We start from the raw sequence: 20,146 nt of genomic DNA, 5'->3' as shown, positions 1-20,146 counted from the left end.
AGTACTTTGAATTTTTTTTAAATGAGCAAGATTCGAGCAAGTTGTGACTCAATGAAAAGACGAGTCGTCTTGGCTCTGTGCAGGGTGGAGAAAGAAAAAGAACGGCACGAGGGGGGGTTTGCAGCACAAGTGAGACTTCAAGGCAGCAACGCAACACTCTTCCATGGGCTGTAGACCGTAAGGCTATGAAGCAATATAGAACTGGGCATGAAGGGCAACGGATAAGGGATCTCTTAAAGGCAATGGCACGTGGATTGGTGATTGGTTTAATTATTGTAACGCTCAAACCGCACCTATGCATAATATAACGGGTAACGGAGGTGTTTTAGGGATTTAGACAGGTAACCAAAATACCAACTTTAGTGGGGGAACACCCCTTCCCCCCTGCTAAATCCCAAAACAGTGTATTTAGAAAGATCAGACGAAAATGGAGCCCTTTGTTCTTCTTATTGGTCGATATTTGATAATTCATATTTTTCTCTATAACTTTTGAATGGTTTTGTCGTACAGACTTGTTAGTTGCGTCACTTCACTTGATAAAAGTCTTTGTTCTTCTTTGGAGTCACTTCGCCCCATCCCCTATTCTGATATTCCGATATTTCATAGTTTCTATCTGACAGAACTTTTTAAGAGTTTGTTTTAGCCACTTACTTGTGAGTTGCCTCATTGGACTCAGTTTAAAATGCTTGTCCTTCATTGGTGTTACTTAGCTCCGCCCCCTCTTCTGATTGGTCGATATTCTTCCTTTTTTTAAGGGTTTGTCGTACAGACTTGTGAGTCGCATTACTAAATTCGGTTGAGAGTCCTTGTCCGATCATTTAAGTTACCGTACTTAACTCTGCTCCCTGTACTGATTGGTCGATTTTACTCCTAACATGGACAAAGGCACGGTCATCACTTTATTATATACTGTATAACGTGTTGCTGGTTGACAAGCTACTCTACACAGTGTTAAATCTAGTACAGCTTGGATCAAAAAATGATTCAATATTTTAATCATCTTATAATGACATCCAGGCTACATACTGTGTCATTAACACAAGCATCCACATCTCAGCGAGGGCAGAGCTGGGATCAGGCTAATCAATTCATCAGCCCCATTCTCTTCCTCTAATCAGCGAATGCTCTTGTGTGCACAGAGTGTATGGAAATGAGGGTTAGAGACTGATGAAGCTAGCCGTTAAAGAGATGGTTGTTCCTTGGCTCCCATAGAAACCAGCATAGTGAGCGGAATTAAGCCTAATTTATGGTCTGTCGCACGATGGTGTTGCACGACTAAGTATGAATCGGGCTGTACAGTAGCCTACAAGGCAAAGCTTTTAAGTACGATAATTAGCTGTCTCTTCTCCACTGAGCCGGTGCATCTTCTCCCCTGAGGCAAAGGTCTGACAGCGGCAACTAAATGCACGTAAAGGAGGAGGAGGAGGAGGTGGGGAGGAGGGGAAGTAAACAATGCAAAGGACGCAGTTTGGTTTTGGCAGAGACCCTTTCAGCTTGTCCATTTGTCATCCCAACGTACAAAGCAAACCACCATGCAGTCATTGCTGACCCAAAGTATATTGTCGATTTACCGAGCCTTTTTGCAGCCTCAACACTATTGGAGAACTAAGGCGGGACACTGTCTCTAAACACCGGGCAATATAGAAAATGAAAATATCTGGTTAAATGTTGATGTGAAATTTACACTGAGAACACAAAATATTACTATAGGAACACGTGTTCTTTCTCTAAAATAGGCTGATCGAGTGAATCCAGGTGAAAGCTAGCTATCTGTTGACCACTTGAACCCTAGTGATCCTATTCTGGGTTTAACATTCAGTTGAAACTAGTGATCTTGTGAGCTTGTAGATAGGCTTTTGGAGAAGAGATGAAGATAAAAGGAGGGGGCAAAGCATAGAGCAGTGAACGGGAACAATTGCAACATGAAGTGTGCACAACTAAAGTGATGAGGTGCTCCTGATGTTTTGTGAAATGTGTTTGTGTCTGAAGTTCAATAACACAGCTCTCCTAATGTTGTTTAGAGTGTTACTCAATTTAAGTTTAACTAGAACTGCACTCTGTCGAGTGCCTACTTGCTTGTTGCAAACAAGTAGGCCTGGACTACTAGTGCGCAAGCAGAGCGTGCAAGTACTGTAGACCGCTACAAACTTTCAAATCTCAGCCTCTCTGTGAAATATTGAATTATTAGGTTTAGCTATTTGCTACGTACCTTGCTTTTGGAGGAGAAAAAGTAGTATTTTGAAGTATGGTAATGATTACTTATGCCTGTTATGGCAGTGGTGTCAGATTACATACATGTATACATAGGGGCATTACCTTTAGTCTACCCGACACTGAAACTGTCATCGTTACGTCACCATCGATAACCAATTAGACTCTGGCATTGGTACATATATTCATCACGTCATATGCTCATATGTGTATATGTCTATATGTATGTATATGTAATTTCTGAGTGATTAGTGGTATAATGTAGTTACTCGGGTGGTTTGATGCGTATATCCCTGACACTGAAACATATCATCATTATGTCACCATCGTAAACCAATTATACCCTGGCATTGGTACATAATCTTCATCACGCCATGGGACAATCAGTCTATCGCACTTCGTTCTCGCACAATCGGTCAATCGCACTTCGGTCTCGCACAATCGGTCTATCGCACAATCGGTCTATCGCACTTCGGTCTCGCACAATCGGTCTAGCACAATCGGTCTATCACAATCGGTCTATCGCACATCGGTCTATCGCACTTCGGTCTCGCACAATCGGTATATCGCACTTCGGTCCCGCACAATCGGTCTCTCGCACTTCGGTCTAGCACAATCAGTCTAGCACAATCGGTCTCGCACAATCGGTCTCGCACAATCGGTCTATCGCACTTTGGTCTAGCACAATCGGTCTAGCACAATCGGTCTGGCACAATCGGTCTAGCACAATCGGTCTCGCACAATTGGTCTATCGCACATCAGTCTCGCACAATCGGTCTCTCGCACTTCGGTCTCGCACAATCGGTCTATCGCACTTCGGTCTCGCACAATCGGTCTAGCACAATCGGTCTCGCACAATTGGTCTATCGCACTTCGGTCTCGCACAATCGGTCTAGCACATATATGTCAAACTCAAGGCCCGGAGGCCAAATCAGGCCCGTGAATAAATTATCTTTGGCCCGTGGGATGATATTTAATTAGTATTAGAACTGGCCCTCTGGTATATTGCATGGACCACCATAATACTACAAGTCCTGCTTTGTGAGGATCATAGAACACTGAGCTTAATAATAATGCATTTTCAGTTTTAAATGCATTCACTTTTTTGCTATTTGCCTGGGACGTCCTCCTGACCACGGTGCCCGTGTGTTGAAACACAGTCCGGCCCTTGACTTCTACCAATTTCTTTATTTTGGCCCACTGTTTATTTGAGTTTGACATCCCTGGTCTCGCACAATCGGTCTAGTACAATCGGTCTCGCACAATCGGTCTATTGCACTTCGGTCTTGCACAATCGGTCTCTCGCACTTCGGTCTCGCACAATCGGTCTATCGCACTTCGGTCTCGCACAATCGGTCTCTCGCACTTCGGTCTCGCACAATCGGTCTATCGCACTTCGGTCTCGCACAATCGGTCTCCCACAATCGGTCTATCGCACAATCGGTCTATCACAATCGGTCTATCGCACTTCGGTCTCTGATGCAATCATCATCATCATTATCGTTGTGTGAAATTGCAGCTGAAGAGTGTGCACCAAAGTAATGTACTTCAGAAGAAATGCATGTGGAACAAACCGTTCTGCGCATACAGATAGAGTGGCTTTAAAACCTGTCTGTTGCTCAACTTTTGCCTGAATATTTGCCAGCAGAATCTATGGCGGATGCCTGCTGAACAGCCTGTGAGTGGGAGGATCTCTCAAGTAGGGCAAATGGATGAAGAGAGACCATTATGTATTAACCATAATGGCCTCATGGGTATTGAAGCTGTACTTTTGAAGGTGCTTAAAATCCATCAAACACCATTCAATTTCCCAGGGTTATTTGCTATTCATCATACACATCATACGGCATAGACGTATGAGAATTGTACTGTATGCTTGAGGTAGAGTTTTTCAGGAGAAGGAGATGATTTTTTCTCTCTTTTTTTAAGAGAACACCAATGTTCGCAGTCACAGGGGGGGATTTGATGAAAGTGGAGAATCAATATAAATCTTTTAGTATGCAGCTTTACTCTGATGGGCATGGAAATGAATAAATTAAAGGACATATCAAAGCTGGGTGTATTTGATGATTCCATTGGGATTTCTATCATTCCAGGGGGTCAGGTTGCCTTTTCCTGGGAAAGAAAGAGTGAACCAGGATAGAAATATGATGGAAAAGAGTGAGAAAGAAAGCAAAGCGCAAGCGACCTACCGCACAGCTGTCTCTTAAGGCATCAAACTTGCGTTGTATCTCATCTCGGTGGGCCTATGAGGAAGACAATCAAAAAATTAGAAAAACATGGACCTCACACCAAACGACTAGAAGAAACAAGGAAGGACTTGATTTCAAATACAGCCTGTATTATATTGGTGGTGATATCAATATGGCCACATTGTATTTAGTTCAGTCAGACAACTCTTAGAATTAATTCAGAATATATATTTATTGAGCAAAATTGAGCATAGATATATTCAAGCATAGTTTGGCGTCAGGGCTCTGACTCTATTCATTCCCCGTAGTATGAACATTTTAGTTAAGTTATAAGCCAAATAGAATTATAGGGAATGAATTAAGACCCCTGGGGTAGCCTGGCCCAGCCAGCATGCTTTCTGGTCTAGAGCAGGGGTTCTCAACGTTTTTGGCTGGGGACCTCCGGAAATGCTTTGGCCATGTCTTGCGACCCCCCCAAAATAATTTGGCGACCCCTCGGGGGGTCGCGACCCACGGGTTGAGAACCCCTGGTCTAGAGCAAGCACTGGAGAATATTGGTTCACTCTTTTTCAGTTAGTAGCTCTAGAGCACCCAGCAAGAGTGTTGTACAAGGAGGCGTAGCAGATATCTTATTCTTCCCAGAAAGAGGGACTCACTGCTACATATTATGTAATAGGGGAGGACTAGACAGCATGGTATCTCTGACACATTATCTCTGTCTCTGAGCAGGGCAAGCATGCAGTAAAATGTGAATGCTTATCAACATCAACAGCACAGAACATGACACACGACACCAGTACACATCCTATCTATTCACCACCATCTATATCTTACAAGCTTCTCTCTAATCTCGTTTCTTCATTATCTCCTTCCCTTATTGTCTTTGTCTCTAAACCTTTGCAGTTTCCTTCCCTCATTCTCGCACTTGTTCGCTCGCCTTTGATTTCTCTACTTCCCTTCCCTCTCTCCAATTCTCTCTTCTCCCCACATTCTCTCTCTCGTTCTCCTTGTCTCTCATGTGCCTTGCTGCATGTCTCCTTCACTCCCCCATCCCTCATTCCCTTCTCCTGTTCCCTCGCTCCTTTTATCCATCCCTCATTCTCTCTCTCTCTCTCTCTCTCTCTCTCTCTCTCACTCTCAGCACGGTGATCTCCTCCTCTGCCTCTGCAGTGGTCTCCTCCAGCTCAGTCTTGGCCTGTTGCAGCTGGTTCTCCAAGGAATGCCGCGCCGCCTGCAGACCACTGATCTGGGACTCGCGCTCCTGCAGTGACAGGGTCAACTCTGTCACCTGACGCTTGATCTCCAACTTCTGCTCCTCGTTCTCCAGGCCAATCTACAGAGAGAGAGAGAGAGAGAGAGAGAGAGAGAGAGAGATGAGGAGATATAAATGAGGAGAGAGAGAAATGGGGGAGAAAGATGAGGCGCGCGAGAGAGAGAGAGAGAGATTAAGTGCATGTTTGTAAGCCTTTACAATGACATGAATACAATCCATAAAGCCCCTGATGTATTGAAATGCATTTCAGATGCTTTAATAAATGTTATGTTCCCATGAGGTTTGTTAACAAGTACATTCTCTGTTCACAGCATTACCATTCACACCAGCAATCACCTACTGGTGGATTCTGAGCAGGTCTACAGGTTAACTAGAAATGCACTCTGTTTAGCTGGCAACTTGCGCATTGCACACAAGTACTGTAGGCCATGTATGGCCTACTTGTGCGCAAGCAGAGAGCACCATGACGTGCGCTGGCCAGGGGGAGGCAGTTTAGAGACCAGGATTACTGCATGTTTTTTGTGAGAGTACCTACCCTAGGGGACACGGGGAGAACATGCAAACTCCACACAGAAAGGCCCTTTCGCCAACCACGCCTCGGGTATGGGCACTGAATACGCACCCATAGCGTTCCCAGCGGGAATCGAACCCAGGACCTTCTAGCTGTGAGGCGACAGCACTACCGACTGTGCCCCCATTAATCTCTTCTTGACAGATTTTGTACCTGAAATGTTGGACACTGTCCACATGGCTAAACTGAATGTTTCAAATCTGTTTTTGTTATACCGGGAACAAAAAAGAAATTAAGAAATGAATTTCATCATGCCTTCCATGATTACAAATAATGGCTTGTGATTGAATTAGAATGTGATGAGCTCAGTCGATCTAGCAAGCCGCTTGGCAATTATCAATCAATTTAATGCAACCCGTAATATACAGTAGATGTCTGCATAAAACCAAGTCTCAAATTTGGAAGAATGATATGTGTCAGTCCATATTTTTCACGTCTGAAACCTGATTCAATCTTCTTCAATCAGTAACTGTTCTCCCTTTCTCCCATTTATTTTTCTCTCACTCCCTCTCTCTCCAGTGTTTTCACAGATCTTCTTAGTCTCTGGATTCCCAAATTCCACTCCATAGAGATAGTTACATCACTACCTCTGTAGTTGCACTGTCGCTACTCCAGTCAAAACAGTCTTCATCTCTACTCTATTCACAGACCTCTCATCTCCCACTCCTCACTTAATTGTCAACACCACGTCCCACTTTCTCTCACCTGTTCCCAGGTGTCTTCACGTCTCTCTCCCTCTATCTATCGTTAAATCTCATCTCCAGGTCCTAACGTTTTCCCCACACTTCCACTCTTTCCATCTCCTATTTCCTCACATCCACTCTTCTCTTGCACCTACCCTCTCTCCATTACTCTTTCACTCTCCTATCCTCTCTCCTCTACCGCTCTCTGATATTCTCCTGACTTCAACCCATCTCCCCCCTCTCCTCCATCACCTCTCTGAGCCTGGTTTCCAGCTCCAGCACGCGGCTCTTATTATTCTGCTCCTGCTGGCTCATCTTCTCCAAATGTTCCTCCAGCTTGGCATTCTGGGCCTCCAGTTTCCCTGCCTGGGATTCCAGGTAGAACTTCTGCTGTCGGAGCTCAGAGATCATCTCTTCCTGTGCTTTCCTGGTAGGACAACACACAATATGTATTAATACCATAATAACCACAAATAACTATAGGGAAAATATGGATGGTGCTGGATGTACAGTAGGTGGAGTGGAGTCAACCTGAACCACATAAGTAGGCCCTTTTTCCATCAGAAGAACCTTGGTTTTAGAACTGGTTCCGTTAGATTCTTGGAACCTTGGCGGCATAGCTGAATGGGATTGGAGCAGGAGTCCTCAGTTCCAGTTCCGAAACAACTTTTAGGGTTCTGAACCAATTCATTTTCAGTGGAAACACTCTTTAATTAATGAGAACGGAACCGGTTCAACCCTGGTGGAAAAGGGGACAGAGTAAGGCAAAGAATGGATGCTGAGAGAAAGAGAAACTGCAAAAACAATACTAGACTAGGACTAGTTTTATAGGTGCAAGGCTCAAAGGTACAAATGGGAATAAAGGAATATCCAGCGCGTACGTACGTGTGTACGTATGTGCCTTTACATTTTGAATAGGTATTTTGATCAAGAGCCATAGCTGTGTTATATAAGTCTGGAGAGACCTTCAACTTTAGCTATACTAAGGATCTCCCAGTAATGGATAAATCTCTCTGAAACCAAAGATTAAATCTCTGTTTGGACGGAAGCATTAAGGGGGTTAAAATGTTAAAATAATCTAGAGCTTTGGTCCTTTTCGATAAATTAATAACACCAAGATATTTAATCTTGTGCTTGACAGGGACCCCTGAAATGATAGCATCTGTGCTGTTTTTAACTGGAAGAAGCACATATTTAGAAATGTTACATTTGAGACCAGAGGCCAATGAGAAAGTGTTAATAATTGTCATAGTGATTTTTGAGAACCGTTAGTGCTATCTGTGTGTTATCAATCCATCCATAACCCCATGCCAAAACACACATTTCAAATCGATCCTATACTGTACCTTTACAGAACAGAACAGAACAGAATTAAGCATTGGTACTTCAAACTGACGGTTCTCTCTTATTATTGACCCTCTCAGACTACGTATTCTCTAACTTACTATAAATCACTAATTCATTCATTCATAAATGTTTTGACATATAATGCAGCAACTGCAGGTGAAATGCAACGACCACATTTTGGTGGAAGGTCCATGCTGTTAATATTCCTCAGGTTAATCTCCGGCACCGTTGGCCCGATCCATGCCAAACTTTGCACACACACTCCCTGGATGCCAACGACGAACCTCTGCCCCAAATATTCCTCAACGGACTGTTATAGCGCCACCATGAGGCCGATTTAGGCAAAACACACGTCCGTTATCAGCAAATCTCCGGCACCGTTGGCCCGATCCATGCCAAACTTTGCACACACACTCCCTGGATCCCCAAATATTCCTCAACGGCCTGTTATAGCGCCACCAGGAGGTCACAACCTGACCTGCTCTGGTGGAGACCTGTGCCGATTGGCACTTTATCTAGTTGTTATTGTGACGTTATACGTATATTGTGTGGTGTCTGATGAAGTGATTGCTAATTGGCTCCAGGGTAGGGAGCATACTAACTGGGTTTGTGTATGGAACACACCAACTTGATTATGTATAGAGACACTTATCTTTAATCATATTATGGGGATAATTTATATTATGAGTAATGTGTGACACAATGTGTATTAAGAAATGTAATGTCTCTGGACATAGTGTATTGAACTGGTGTAATTGTGGATTTAATTAAGATTTGGTATGGTCCAGTGGAAGGGGCTTAGCCTATAAATAGGGAGACCTGCCACTGCCAGATAGACAGATCTGTTGCAAATACTTTTGTTTAATTTTGATCCCTGGATGTATGTGTGTTAAAGGTGAATAAAACACTTGGAAGGACTCAGACTTGCTATTTTGAGTATTATTCAGTATTTTTCCTGATTTTTTTGGCTATTTTGCAACCTGTGCCTTCCGTCCTAGCACTATCCACACTAGGCCAAGTTTGACAGATGGCTACAGAGCTGTGGCTTTTTAGAACTGTATGTACAGTATGTGTATACCTATATTATTATGTATGAAATATGAACATCTGTAAGCTTCCTAGCTACGGGGAATAATTATCATAGTGAATTTTGGGAAGGTACACACACTTAGTGCTAGAAAATATAGAAGAAGAATGTGATAATATTGCAGTGGTGGTAGCTTAATTTCTGTGTGTTATCAATCCATTCATTACCCCATGCCAAAACACACATTTCACATGTAGCCTATGCCTGTGCATTCAACTTCATTATTGACCCCTCTCTTTTTGATAAATGGTGGGCATAGAGCTCAGACTTGTGAAATGTACTTCTGTTTTCAATTATGTTACACAAACGTTTCCTCTGTAAATAACCTAAAGATACCTTGATTACATACATAGATTCTAAGTTCTTTGAAAAATGTATGTTGCTATGACATGATGCTTTCCGGGATTGGATGGGTTAACAACTTAACATTACATACATGAATATCACCTTTGCAGCAGGTGCTTTTTTCACCAGCAGTTTTTTTTATGGCTGGTTAATTCACTAATTCATTCATACTTTCTTGACATAGAATACTAAGAATTGATTATCCTGCAGGTTCCAGCCTCAGTTAAGCCAGGAATGTGGGGACATTTGGGCGACCACTGGTACCACCTGGGGGGAATAATTCTCATAGTGGTTTTTGGAAAGGTATACAATGCACCCTTATATGTGATAGCGGGGTGCATAAGGAAATGTATTATGACATTCAATAAATCAAATATAATGTAAGTGTGTAAGTAATAATGCATAGAATAGCATTTATTTCACCATTACATATTTTCAGCAGGTTTTCACCTCTACGGCTGGCAAAATTACTTTCTCCTTCTGCCAAACACATTTACTATCCCAAACCAGTAAATAATATTGTTTTCACATAGGATATTGACCCGTTTCATTTTCTGGTAGTGACAGACACTGTGCAGACTGAATGATTTGAAGATAGGTGCTACTGTACGTTGCATATCTTTTTTTTTTTTTTTTTAAGATATTTTTTTGCGGCTTACGCCTTTTATTGATTTTTTAAGGGACAGAAAGTAGGCTGACAGGAAACGGGAGAGAGATGGGGGGATGACATGCGGTAAAGGCCGTGTCGGGTCCGGGAGTCGAACCCGCGGCACACCGCGACTGGATCACCAGTCCGGTGCCCAGACCGTTACGCTACGGCCTGGGCCTGTACGTTGCATATCTGTGGTAAATTCACCTATCAGGAGTTAAGGCTCTCAGTTACTTTTAATAATTAATTAAAAGTAACACAGCAATTAGTAATTATGAATGACTAATTAATTACTGTGTTTGCTGATTTCTGGTGCATTTATTAAATGTTTGATGCATGAAAGGACACACTGGATTTGGCCGTGTGCGTAACAAAATTAATCTCTCACTCTTCCTGGAAAAATGACAACGGTCACTCCCTCTTCTCCCTCCTGTTGTTGATACTGTGACTGAGTTATTGTTTGCTAGCCTAGTCTTTTTATCTGATTGGATCAGATTTAGATTTGGGGTATTTCAAAACAAAATATCAGGATTGGGATCACTCTGATATCCAAGCTTTAATCTGGATCAAATCTTCTAAATAGAGGGTAAACATGGGATTGGGATCAGTTTGATCCCAAATGAAAATCAGGATTACTTTGATCCCACTGGAGAGTAGATTTCAAGTGGATTACCAGAGCAAAACACACTATATACATACGTTTCACTATAAATAAGATGTTAAAAGTTTGTAAATTGAAGTACAAGTAACATACTATAATTATGTTACCTGTAGCTGTAATGATTAACATTTTAATTTTTTTTAACACCTCTCAGAACAGTGCAGTCAAATAATGATTCAATCGTAAATGGTGCATTTATACCCTATAGTGTCCCAATTCTGTCTACTACTATTACTGTATATTGTAGTACTAATAGGCTACAAATAATTATGTGTGACTTACATGTTTTTCTGTGTGTAGATGCTGCTGTTGGCTGCCAGTTTGTTGGCCTCAGACAGCTCAGATATCCTCTGCTCCAGACTGTTCATCTTAGAGTCCATGGCGTTGATGGTCTAAATGGAGAGCAGTGGATAATGCAACCTTTTAACCACTTGGACCTTAGAATCCCTATTCCGGAAAGTGGAATCTCTTCTCTCAGCCTAGCGATAATGCAATAGGATTTCATTGAATGTTTATTGCGAACGCAGTGAGCCACTTACTATGACAGCAAGGGCTGAATGTCTGTGTGTGTGTGTGTGTGTGTCACGCTGTTACACCACCCGCCCACCACCAGAGGGCGCAGCTGTAGCACACACACACACACACACAGGGCGCAGCTGTAGCACACACACACACACACACACACACACACACACACACAACCACACACACACAAGCTGCGTTCGCTTCCCGCGTTTGCGCGTCTTACTTGTTGTAATATGAAAAATGCAGCCTTTTTTTCTTTTTTTTCTTTTACTTTTTGTCTTTTTCTTTTCTTTTTCTTTCCGTATAGTCTTGTCAGTTGTGTTTTCTTGTCTGTTCTTCCTTCAATAAAAATTAAGTGAAAAAAAAAAAGAATCCCTATTCCGGTTGAGCTGCAAGTTCACAATGCATTGCAACGCGAATAGCTGTGAGCTTTTTGGTAAAGAGATATGGTCTTGACTCTAGAGGGGGAAAAGAGCAGACCAAGTACAGAGCCAACTCAGGTGAAGACGAAGTCAGAGGTTTTAATTATGTTTGATAACGCCAGTTCTTTCAGCCAGGCGTAACCACAACCACAATAGCTCTAATCCTACCCCTTTCTCAAAGTCTATTGAAGCTACAATCAATACGTTGTATATGTAATTATGGGATTTGAACCTCGGTCTCCCGTATGGGAAACTAAAACTATACCACAATAGGGAATACACACTTGGGCTTATGAGCTTCCGGCATGGCTACTTGTCAGCACTGGAATTATTGTGCCCACAAAAGTAGGAAAACGTTTGGATGTCCGCACACCAATGTTTAAGCTCCCAGTAGTTTTATTGGTACATAGTTCAGGAATCAACGTTTCGACCCCTCCGGGTCTTCATCAGGAATGCATATACAACAAAGTATGGTAGGCGTGTTTTATATACAACAAGTCAACCAGCTGTCTTTGCAATCAGAGTAGTCACATGACCCTCCCACCACATCTACTGACGAACAAGTTTACATGAAAAGTTTGTAAAAGCTAAAGTCATGTAGAATGTTTTTTTTATGGAGGCACTAAGGCCAATTGTAAAAACAATGAATAAGAGAGTAGAGTCAAGGGTGAGACAATGGTGCAGAAAAATACATAATTAAAATTAAGATAGCAAAGAAACAACTAAGCCTACAAATGAACAATATTATAAGTAAGGTACAGCAATTGCAGTACAAATCAAAGGACATGGCATATTAGGACAAAAGGCATAAGGATTAAAGCTGTATACACAATATAAAGATTAAAATAAATAAAAACTAAAGAAAGCAGAAAAGCCATAGTATTGAGTGTGTAGATATAATAGGCTTCACATTGTAGTAAAAGTCTATTATGGTCACAACCATAATAGGGTCTCTCGACCTTCTCAATGCCCCACGTAACGTAACGTAAAGAAGAAATGTTATGTCCACACTTTTTTAAATTCCTGAACTATGTACCAATAAAACTACTGGGAGCTTAAACATCGCTGTGTGGACATCCAACCTTTTTTCTGTATGTATATCTTTGTCCAGCACCGTTTTTTTCCTTTCTCTTCTTCTCCATATACTGTATGTTTTAGAGGCCTACTTTTTGAAATATTTAACTATTAATTTGATCATGCTTTACATCTCTCTGTGGGTTTTACAAATCATTTAGCCAATTTCTTTCAAATTTCGAAACATTTCAAAAATAGCGAAAATAGCCAATCTCCACAGCCCTTACCGCCTTCTGCTCACTGACGATGCTGCATTTCTGCTGCACCTCCTCTTCGTACTTGACCTGACTGGACTCCAGCATCTCCTTGTCGGCCATGTCTGCCTTCATCTGGGATTCCAGAATCTTCCCACACACAACCACAGAACCACAGTTGGTTTACTGAATACAGACAGGCAAGTAAAGAGGTGAGTGAGGGAACCAAATAATTCTCACAATTCGTCTTGCCATGACGGCAAAATACATAAATGATGTATGAGAATTTGATTGCACACAATGTTCAGAGAATAATAAAATAAGTAAATGTGTGCATGTTACCTAACCATAACAGTTCGAATAAAAGCATTAGCAGGCTAGGCTGGTTTGGAAGATGATTAAAATGTGTACTGTAACTACATAAATTAAATAATGTATACTATATTGCCATCTTTTGGCAAGACTACACTTGTGGATAATGCGCTACATGCAAACAGACAGTGATATATGTTTGGACATCCTGCATATAAATGCACAGGTATCAGTATCTGTATCATGTATCGTGTAAAATAGCCAATTTATAAGCCCAGAATACGCCATGCAATGTGTTGTGTGTTTATTTGCATTTCCATTCTTGTTTTCATTTTCAATGTTAAAAATCCAATAGTATGAATTTTTAATATCTTCTTCCACTTGAACTGTGAGCGAGCGACTGAAGTGGACTCCATTGAAAACCCCAACAATACCAACAACCAACTTGGAAGTTGGAAATACTTCCATGAGGCAGAATCATTTTCCGTTTTCTGTGTTCCCTGAGACTCCACCTTGATCTTGTCTTCGTAGAGCTTCTCTTTCTGTTCCAGGAGTGTCTCTACACGCTGGGCTGCAGCTTGTGTCTCCCGGAGCTGTGCCTCCAGCTCCTATACACATAAACAAACAACACAGATCACCTGGTAGTTTTTCATGGACTAAATTCAAGAGAACATGAGTGAGGTCACAGGTTTGAACACAGTAATAATAGTAATAATTTTGGGGGCACGGTGGCACAGTTGGTAGTGCTGTCGCCTCACAGCTAGAAGGTCCTGGGTTCGATTCCCGCTGGGGACGCTGTGGGCGCTGGCGGCGTGTTCCCTCCTCCGCGTCATCAGTGCCCATACCCGAGGCGGGGGTTGGCGATAGGGCCTTTCTGTGTGGAGTTTGCATGTTCTCCCCGTGTCCCCTAGGGTAGATACCCTCACAAAAACATGCCGTAATCCTGGTCTCTAAAACTACCTCCCCCTGGCCAGCCGGGGCGCCTGATGGAGGGGAAAGGAACTGATCGGAATAACGTGTCCCTTCCACGCGCTACGTCCGGCCGGGGAAATTCCCCTGTCAGGTGAAAAGAAGCAGCTTGGACTCCTCATGAGGCATGAGGTCAGTCTGCTGCCCCCCTAGGTTGGCAGAGGAAGTGTAGCGTCCAGGATTACATTAGATAATTGGCACTGGGTGAAAAGAAAACTGTTTACAAAATCGTGGGATAAAAAAAATTAAAAAATTAAAAAAAATAGTAATAATACTACTACTACTACTACTAATAATAATAATAATAATTGTTATTATTATTATTATTATGACCTGTGTTCTGAGAAGCATATTTTTCTAGTTTCTATTCTAAAATTGGACATGTGGATGTCAGTACACCTGTCATCCTGTTCATTATTTTTATAATAAACAAAAAAGCACCTAAGAGAAATGCTAGAGTACATCTGACAAAATCCAGAAAAGAGAATGGTCTAATAAAAAGCACCTCTGAATGAAATGTGCTATGATTATGACATATTACAGTAGGTCCTTAGCTAGGAATTGAACCCAGGTCTATTGCAGTTCGATGATGATCAGCACATGGACTGGCTAATGGCAGACTCCCAGGCCTCACCAGTATCTTATCTGCCATGTGTTGGATCTGCTGGGCTTTGCTCTGGACGTCCTCCTTCAGTTTAGTGTCCCGACGCTCCACAATCTCCAGCCTCTTCACCTGGTTCTCCAGAGTCTTTCTGCCATCCTGTGCAGACACACACACACACACACACACACACACACGCACGCAAACCATGCACACACACACACACACACACACACACACACACACACACACACGCAAACCATGCATGCACATTGTACACACAGGCACAGACAACAATCAAAAGGCAGATTTATACGCACAAGTCGCACATACAGCACATGCATACAGACATGCACAACCACACACACACACACACACACACACACACACACACACACACAGTCACACACAGTCACACACACACACACACAATGATGAAAACAAAATCTTTGTGTTTCTGCCATCAATCAGATGCTATAATAATAAATGAGGAGAGGGTGGAAATAAAATCAAGGTACTTTTTTATACCTGCCCTGATGAAAACACCTGTGTGAGTCGAAACATGTTTGCTTTTTATCAGTATCTTAATTTTATTTCCACCCTCTCCTCATTTTTATAACATTTTTGAGTGCTCGGATCGCCACCTTTTCTTCAGTATTCCAGTCCCTTTGAAGCACCTTTGAAGTCTATTTTTAAACTTTGTTGCATCTCCATGGAGCACTTGGTTGATTCTCTCTTTGTCGAGATGCTATAATAAGTTGATGTACTCAATTTGAATTTAGCACAAACAATACATATACATTTAGGTATGTGCCAAATTTGGCACAGTAGGCTATTAGGGTTATTCCACTATTCCACTATTTACACAATTACACTAATTACACTTATTACACATATTACACATATTACACTATTACACTATTACATAATTACACTAGTACACAATTACACTTATTACACTATTGCACCTATTACACTATTACACTTATTACAGTATTACAGTATTACACCATTTCACTTATTACACAATTGCTCAATTCCACTATTACACTTATTACTATCTATATTATTGTGGCATAAATCTATTAGCCATTGTTGCCTGCTGGGTCAAATTTGTCACAAACAGACATTGCCAAATATCTCAGACAATAAGTGAGGTCATGTGCCAAAACTGACCCAATAGGCATTGACAGCCTTCCTTTTCTACTTTGCCTATATTTGGCGGTTGAGGGTTGAAACACTCTAAGAAGGTTGGAGACCACCTGATGACCTCTCTTCCAGGCCAAGGCATCCATTAGAAATTGATTATATTCGCATCTCCGATGTATTTAGAAACTGGCCATTAACCGTATGTGCCAAATTTGACCCAGTCGTCGTTAAGTGGTTAAGTCCAGTACAGTGTTGTTGCTGCTGATGTTGAAACAGATCCAGCAGGGTTTGCCGAGCACCTGTGGATGTCAACAGGTGAGTGTGTCCATCCGATCGTATGTCAGTGTTGAGGTGAGGGGGTCAGTTATTAGATCCTCAGAGACCCTCACAGTTTCTGAGTCAGACTGCACCCACTCCAGATACATTCTAGTTTGGACTCAAAGAACGTTCAAGTCCAGTCAGTCTGATAAAACTACGGACTCAGTGGCTGAAGGGACCTTGTATTTTCTCATTAGATCAAGGAACAGGGAAGATCTAGCCAACTCCTTAACAGCCCTATCATCAGTATGCAACATTCTCAAAAGATGCGAAATGTGCGCGCACGCACACACACACACACACACACACACACACACACACACACACACACACACACACACACACACACACACACACACACACACACACACACACACACACACACACACACACACACACACACACACACACACACAATTATCTTATAGTACAACTTTACAAGCTTCAAAGCCCAGATTTGAACTTGGACTCTGGATTCTATAATCGTGGACCTAATTTATGGCCCAAGTTGGAGGACATAATGTATTCACAAAGAGCTTCTACTAAGCCTGAAATTTACATTTCAAGGGAAAACTGATGATGTAGTAGTCGGATGCGTTTGGCTTGTTAGCGATACACTTCTGGATATAAGCCTCATTATCGAACGTTGTTTCTTTATTATACATAAATGTCTTCAAGGCGGCCAATTAGTATTCAGCTGTGATGATTTAAGAGGTCTTCAGGTCTCTGTTTGAAACCGGACACATTGACTTTCTTCCATCTGACCCCATTTCATACTAACTTGACCTATGCTAATTACCACATTTATAGTGCCATCTAAGAAATTGCAATTATTCATAAGACCACTTGAAGCATCTGATGCATAACATAATGAAATATTACTCAAATGAACATGAACACATGTTGGACCAATTTTGTCACAGCAAATTAAATATGTGTTTGACAGGGATCACTTGACCGAACACGACTCGCTCACTGTATAACAAAATGAAGTCAAAACTTCTATAGACTGAGACTTAGGGAAACATTTCTCCTTTTATTTTATCATGCTCAAGTGCTCTGTGGGGGGGCACGGTGGCATAGTTGGTAGTGCTGTCGCCTCACAGCTAGAAGGTCCTGGGTTCGATTCCCACTCGGGACGCTGTGGGTGCTGGCGGCGTGTTTCCTCCTCCTCCTCCTCAGTGCCCATACCCGAGGCGGAAAGGCCTTTCTGTGTTCTCCCCGTGTCCCCTAGGGTAGGTACCCTCACAAAAAGCATGCAGTAATCCTGCTCTCTAAAATGCCTCCCCCTGGCCAGCCGGGGCGCCTGATGGAGGGGAAAGGAACTGGTTGGAATAACGTGTTCCTTCCACACGCTACGTCCAACCAGGGAATCCCCCCCGTCAGGTGTAAAGGAGCAACTTGGACACTCATGCATGAGTTCAAGTCCTTTGCTCTCCCCATGTATGGGGACTAGGTTGGCGGAGGGTGTGTAGAGCCCAGGATCACATTAGATCATTGACACAGGGGTGAAAAATGGGTTACAAAATCGTGGGATAAAAAATAAAGTGCTCTGTGCTAAAAGCAAACGTTTCGGTCCTAAGACCTTCGTCAGTGCTATATGATTTTCACGGACAAAGAACTTGCTCTTAAAGAGCTCAAACAATACAGCTCAGGTGGTGAGAATTACTAATTGGTGACATCACCTGATGGTGGGGTGGACATTACAGAATAGATATACAAGTTCATACAGTTATATAGGAAACATGACAGGGATCAACAAGGTGAAGGTAGAATTTCTGCTCAGAGCATTTTCACATGCTCTGTGTAGACCACTCGGGTTGGATGTTTGGATAGTTTGAATATATGACCCATGAATTAGCTGTGCTTATTTTAGGAAAACATGATGCACCCAAAACTTGTCTTGAAACATACAAAAAAAAGTTTGTAAACAGCACCAAGAGTCAAGACAACTCTGACTCGGAGCCACTAAAATCAATTGCTAACCACCGGAGAACCAATTAGCAAAATGCCAGTGCCAGACAAACTTGCTTACTAACAATGGCCTAAAACTTTAACTCTGCTGTTATGGCTCATGTATTGTCTTTGAGTAATATTAGAATGAAATGAAGATAAATATTATTTTATTATGGCTCCAAATGGACAGTTCAGCAGGTTTGTCAAAATATGCTTCACAGACTTTGAAAGCTTCAAGGGACTTGGTAAGTGGTGCATTTATATAGTGCTTTTATCCAAAGCACTTCATGTAATGCACATTGTAAAACATTTTGGATAAAAGGCACCATAGACATGCAGACAATTTACTGTGTGTGTGTGTGTGTGTGTGTGTGTGTGTGTGTGTGTGTGTGTGTGTGTGTGTGTGTGTGTGTGTGTGTGTGTGTGTGTGTGTGTGTGTGTGTGTGTGTGTAGGTATGCATGTACCTCTGTCTCCCGTAGGCGTCTACGAAGGCTGTCACTGTTGTCCTCCTTGGTCTGTAGTCTTTCCAGCTCTCGCTCCATCCGTTCTTTGGACATTCTGATACTGTGGAGTAAATCTGTAGCTTCTGTGCTGGCCTTGACTGTCTGTGATGAAAAACGACAGTTAAGTGAGAATATGGTGTGAACATCAACAACTTCTTATTAAGACTACAAAACTGCTATGTATTGGTAAATCCCCAAATTCACCAGCCGCTGTACAGAAAGACTGATTTGCCTGCCAACTACATTTTTTGAATAGAACAGGACCTCCAAATGATTCTTGGTTGGTGCCTATCCACTTTGGCTGAGAGCCAATGAGTAAGTGGGTGCTGGCTAATGCAAATTTTCCATTCTGCAAAACAACAACAGTTACATAATGACTCTAATAAACAGATTTTTTCAGGGAGGCTGTTTAAGTGAAAAACACTTATCAACAACGTGACCTACTGTGTGAAAATGTTGATGAGCAGAATAGGCTATATTGGCCAAACAATAATGTTTTAGAGTGGATAAGATAGATAATTATAATATATTTATATATATTTTTAGAGTGGATAAGATAGATAATTATAAAAAAGAAAATCTTTAATGGGGCAAAAGTATTTGATTGCTAATGGGGAGAAAATATTCGACTCAGGGTTTAATAGGGCTAGTTTAATTAGTCCATTGTCCAATGATCAACATCTGTTTGATGGCACTGCAGGGCTAGTACGAGTCATTAGTCATTAGCAGGAGAGATAGATAGAGAAAGTGAGAGAGACAATGGAAAATGCGTACAATACAGGAGAGAGAGAGAGAGAGAGAGAGAGAGAGAGGCCTCATTCACACGTATCAAACACATTTTTGTTTTTTTAGGCCACCACAAAGCTTTTCCAATGGGAGTCACATGGTTTGACCAAACATTTGTGTTTGATTGCTGATTGCTGGTGGTGGTGTTCTGTGACCTAACATTTGATTGATCAGTGTTTGATACGTGAGAATGAGGCCAGAGAGACAGAGAGGGAGAGAGACTGACTCCAGGCATAATTGTGGTGGGTTGTAGCCGTCAGGACCCGAGGAAGCTGTGGGGGAAAACAGCCATTTACGACATACGGTTCAACACAAAA

At 42.0% G+C, this 20,146-nt stretch overlaps 1 protein-coding gene across 1 annotated transcript in view; it reads right to left on the bottom strand.

The window, feature by feature from the left end:
* The window catches only part of citb (citron rho-interacting serine/threonine kinase b), a gene marked incomplete at its 5' end in the record, with an annotated part of 73,918 nt that overhangs the window by 39,384 nt on the left and 14,388 nt on the right, over window positions 1-20,146 (bottom strand). Inside the window, 8 exons of the mRNA XM_083785073.1 lie at window positions 4,404-4,457; window positions 5,539-5,736; window positions 7,183-7,357; window positions 11,302-11,411; window positions 13,268-13,384; window positions 14,059-14,154; window positions 15,150-15,275; window positions 19,005-19,145. Of these exons, the coding sequence (XP_083641199.1) occupies window positions 4,404-4,457; window positions 5,539-5,736; window positions 7,183-7,357; window positions 11,302-11,411; window positions 13,268-13,384; window positions 14,059-14,154; window positions 15,150-15,275; window positions 19,005-19,145 (1,017 nt within the window). The remainder of the gene's footprint in view (window positions 1-4,403; window positions 4,458-5,538; window positions 5,737-7,182; window positions 7,358-11,301; window positions 11,412-13,267; window positions 13,385-14,058; window positions 14,155-15,149; window positions 15,276-19,004; window positions 19,146-20,146) is intronic.

The sequence above is a fragment of the Protomyctophum parallelum genome, assembly GCF_964188405.1.
Source record: "Protomyctophum parallelum genome assembly, chromosome: 15".
Classification (NCBI taxonomy): domain Eukaryota; kingdom Metazoa; phylum Chordata; class Actinopteri; order Myctophiformes; family Myctophidae; genus Protomyctophum; species Protomyctophum parallelum.
The sequence above is the reverse complement of the archived record's forward strand: the minus strand, read 5'-3'. Positions and strand labels throughout refer to the sequence as shown.